Source organism: Monodon monoceros, unplaced genomic scaffold (genome assembly GCF_005190385.1).
Source record: "Monodon monoceros isolate NGI ecotype Baffin Bay Population unplaced genomic scaffold, NGI_Narwhal_1 Super_Scaffold_7, whole genome shotgun sequence".
Classification (NCBI taxonomy): Eukaryota; Metazoa; Chordata; class Mammalia; order Artiodactyla; family Monodontidae; genus Monodon; species Monodon monoceros.
This window is the reverse complement of record NW_021703784.1, coordinates 7,741,754-7,745,615: the sequence shown is the minus strand read 5'-3', so window position 1 is coordinate 7,745,615 and position 3,862 is coordinate 7,741,754. Positions and strand designations below refer to the sequence as shown.

The window sequence follows — 3,862 nt, the reverse complement described above, 5'->3', positions numbered from 1 at the left end:
ATGAGCTGACGATGCTCAGTTTTATATCTCTACCTCAGACCTCTACTTGGAGTTCTAGATTCACATCCACAAATACACATTCTACTTCAGAAGCCTCACACATACTACGAGACATTGTTTACAAGAGAAAATCTGATGGATGAGATACTGTGGTAGGATGAGAAGTAGATCAGAGAACCTCTTGCTTGGGTGGAGTTGCAAAATTCTACAATCCTAACTGAAAATAATCCCGTAGAAAAGAGATTCAGAACTCAATGGGCCTTCCAGAAAATATCTGCCAAGGGGCACCTTGAAGGAAGAAGAATAGAAACTGGGCAAACTGTGGTTTAACCTAGAATTTTTTCTTCCTTTGCTATGATTCTAGACTCACTCGCTTTAAAGAGAGAGAAGAGAAAACAGGCGACAAATAAAGGCTCAGAAGTATGCCTTCTTGATAAGCCTTTGGAAAGTCCTGAAAAATGCTATCTAGTTTTCAACATCTTCTCCTGAAAGATGGAAGAACAGAAAATGAGATTCAAAGACTTCACAATCTTGATTGCCATTCTAGAATCAATTCTTTTCAAAGGAACATATCCCCCCATGTTTAAGGCCTCTCTTCTTAGGCAGAGATGGGCTCCACACTCTGGTCATAGAAAAGGAACACTATAAATTTTGCGGCATTTGAGCTAAAACTTTATTTCACCCAATCTTTATCTGATATCTAAAAATGTCATACTTGAGATATTTTGATGAACATATTGTTCCTACAACTAAAGAACATGTCGTTAAAATGAACTCATGAGAGAAGATTCCTATTGCCTCTAGCCAAAGTACCATAAGCTCACTGACGGGTTTCAGAGACTGACAGTGCCAGAACTGGTCATAATTTTCCAGTGGTTTACCCATGGTGAACCTTACCTGAGTTAACTTTTGTAGAGACAGGTACCTAAAGCATGGGCAAAACTGGCCAGATTCACAATATATATTTCCTAAAGATCAAGCCATGTGATAATTCTAGAGATGATTTCACAGCCCTACAAAGTAAACAGTCCCTGGCCTTGGAGAACAGATTTCTAGTAAAGTGAAAGAGTTCTGGGCTGAGAATCAGAAATTCTAGGTGGAAGGCCCAGCTTGGTCATAGATTATACACCTTTTCATCTCTTTCACTCTTTGTGTTCTCATCCATGAAGTGTGGAGCTAGGTGAGCTTTTTTTTGACTTATTCGTTGCTCTGCTCTTACACATGAAATTGCGCCTGGTCCATAAAAGCTCTCAATAAATATTAGTTGAATGTATGAATAAATCTCCAAGAGGCATTCAATCAAGATGGTTAAAAGTATGGCTTCTGGAACTAGAAAGTCTTGCTCTGAGTACTGGTGCTATAAGTCACTAGATATGTGATCTTGGGTAAGATGCTGGATCTCACCAAGCCTGTTTCCTCCTCTGTGAAACTGGGATAAGAATAATATCAAAGAAGAAAAACAAAAGAAAAAAAAAGAATGATAATATCATAACTGCATTAATAATAATTACTATGATGAACAGTATATAAAAAACAAAGTTAACTTCATGTAAGCGCCAACATTTATTAATTATCATTCTCTGCTATGGGGTGGAGAGAGCATGAACTTGAGCTCCCAGAGGAAACCTTGTGTGATTGGTTCCCCTTAGGCATGAATAATCCCTGCCCTATGATGAAGAGGAAGGTTTCTTCTTGTGGCCTAAAGACCTGTGCTTGCATACCCTGGCTTCTTTTCTTCCTGTATAACAGACTTCTCTGTCAGGATGGACAAACACTTCTTGTTGCTCTCATCCGTCTTCTCCTGCATTGCGGGTGAGTCACAGACTTGAGTGGGCTCCAGAGACAGGATCTAGGAAGCCCCATGGAACTCCATATGTGTAGTTGGCGTCCATGCGGGGCTGAGTCTTGACCACGTTTATACGGGAGGGGAAGACAGCCTTCAGAATGCTTCCTGGGCCTCCATGCCAACTTGTCTGCCCTTTTCAACATTCTGCCATTCCCCACCAAGGGCTCAAGCCGCTGTGGCTGCCCCATCATAGTGCTCCCCACTCTGTCCCTACCATTCCCCATAATCAAAACTCTTAGTGAGATTTTCCTCAGGACATCCTTTCCATTTATAAATCTCTATCCCATCTGCTGAGCCTACAATGAATAATTTTGTAGCTGGCTTTAGTGCTATCAAGGGCTTTTGATGCCCTTATCAGGGATTTTTATATTACAACAAGTGATTGCAGGAAAGAAAATACTGGATGCACTGGAATCAGACAGATTAAAAAATGTTTCAATTACTGTCTTAAATTCTCTGTACCTCTGGTTGCTCACCTGAGAAATGGGGAAATCCCTACTTACAAGGCCTTTGTGAGGATTAAATCAGATACAAAGTAAGAGAACATGGCCCATATGAGATGCTCGATAAATGTTACTTTCTCACTTAGGTGCACCCAGGAGAGGTGTTTTTCTATTTTAATTAAACCTGTATTTTGACCAGCTCACCCCACAGCACCACAAAAAGTGGCACTATGATATAATTCATGAGGCCTTCACATAGATTCAGTTCCAAGTTAAAAACAGAGTATATCACCTAACAATACGTAAGCCGCCAATCTCAGAAATCCCATCGTAGTAATGCTAGCACAGGTAAAAGTTTAAAGCTCTCAGCCTCATTATCACTCTTGTCTATCTACAGTGCTGCCAGGTAAGCCAGGCCAGCATTAACAGAACCATTTTTAAGCCGGAAAGCCATTTAGCCAGAGGCTAAATCTTTGCTCAAAGTCACCAGGTTAAAAGGGCTGAAGTCGGGACCAGAAACCTTGAACTCTCACAGAGGCATTTCTCCGGGATGTGGAGTTGGTGAGAGATCCAGCTGCTTACTCCGGGATCCCAGCCACCAGCTCTTCACCCACCCGCGTACCACACCCTGCACCCCAGGCCTGGATAGGTCTAGCTTCTTCTAAGTCTCTGCCTCCCCAGGCCTCACACCAGCTCTGTGCTCTCCAGCAGTGACACCCCTGAGATGCATAACATGCCACCTTCGCACACAGACAGATCGCTGTAGAAGGGGCTTCGGTGTCTGTGCTGCTGAGAAGAAGCATGAGACATGCATGATCTTAAAGATCTTCCAGGGTAAGTTAGAGGAGGTGCTGTGAGATTCCTAGAAAATTCTTAGGAGAGTACTCCACCAATTTCCTATCTCAGACTAAGGCCAACTCAAGAGAGGAACCAAAGTGCCGTATACCCCTGGGCATGGGTCCCTGTGCATGCAGACAGAAGAGGACCTGGGGAAATGAGACACGAGGAAGAAGCATCTGTACAAAGAGTTGAGGGTTGCCAGGGAACTTAGGCAAATAACCCCTGCAGGGGACCTGTGATTTCTTCATCTCCCTGCCTGAGTCTCCTTGGGAAGTACAAGATGGGAAGCCAACCCCAGACCTCCCTCGGATGCCTAAATAAATTTTTACTGACAGGACTAGTGCCAGGTTTGACTTGTCTTTAAAGAACTTAGATCACTGGCTTATTTTCTATGATTTCTTCTTATTACAGATAACACCCTCCAGTTATCATATATGGTGTGTCAGAGATTCTGCAGAGAACTGACATACGATCTCAACGATGAACTTATGTTCATACATGCTGCAACGACAATTATTGTAACTTCAAAAATCTAAAATATTTTTTCTCCAAAGTTGTCCCTTTAAAATGTTATTGATGTTTCTCTGCCTTCACAGTCTGCCCGCCCTTGCTTTTCTGCCCTGTCTGTCCTGGAAGGATCCCAGCTCTCTCTGTAATTCAGTGTTATCCTTCCTGGTGCCTCAAGCTTGGTTCCTACCTCAGTCGGAGGATAATTATTCTGAACAACAGATTT

At 42.6% G+C, this 3,862-nt stretch overlaps 1 protein-coding gene across 1 annotated transcript; it reads left to right on the top strand.

Moving 5' to 3' along the window:
• Positions 1 to 1,647: 1,647 nt before the first annotated feature.
• LOC114886852 (prostate and testis expressed protein 3-like) lies at positions 1,648 to 3,655 on the top strand (the record flags this gene model as incomplete). The annotated part of the gene is given in 4 exon segments (XM_029207917.1): positions 1,648 to 1,812; positions 2,998 to 3,123; positions 3,541 to 3,609; positions 3,612 to 3,655. Coding segments are annotated over 4 exon segments (288 nt in total), but the record flags the coding sequence as incomplete, so codon positions are not given.
• Between the last annotated feature and the right edge of the window lie 207 nt (positions 3,656 to 3,862).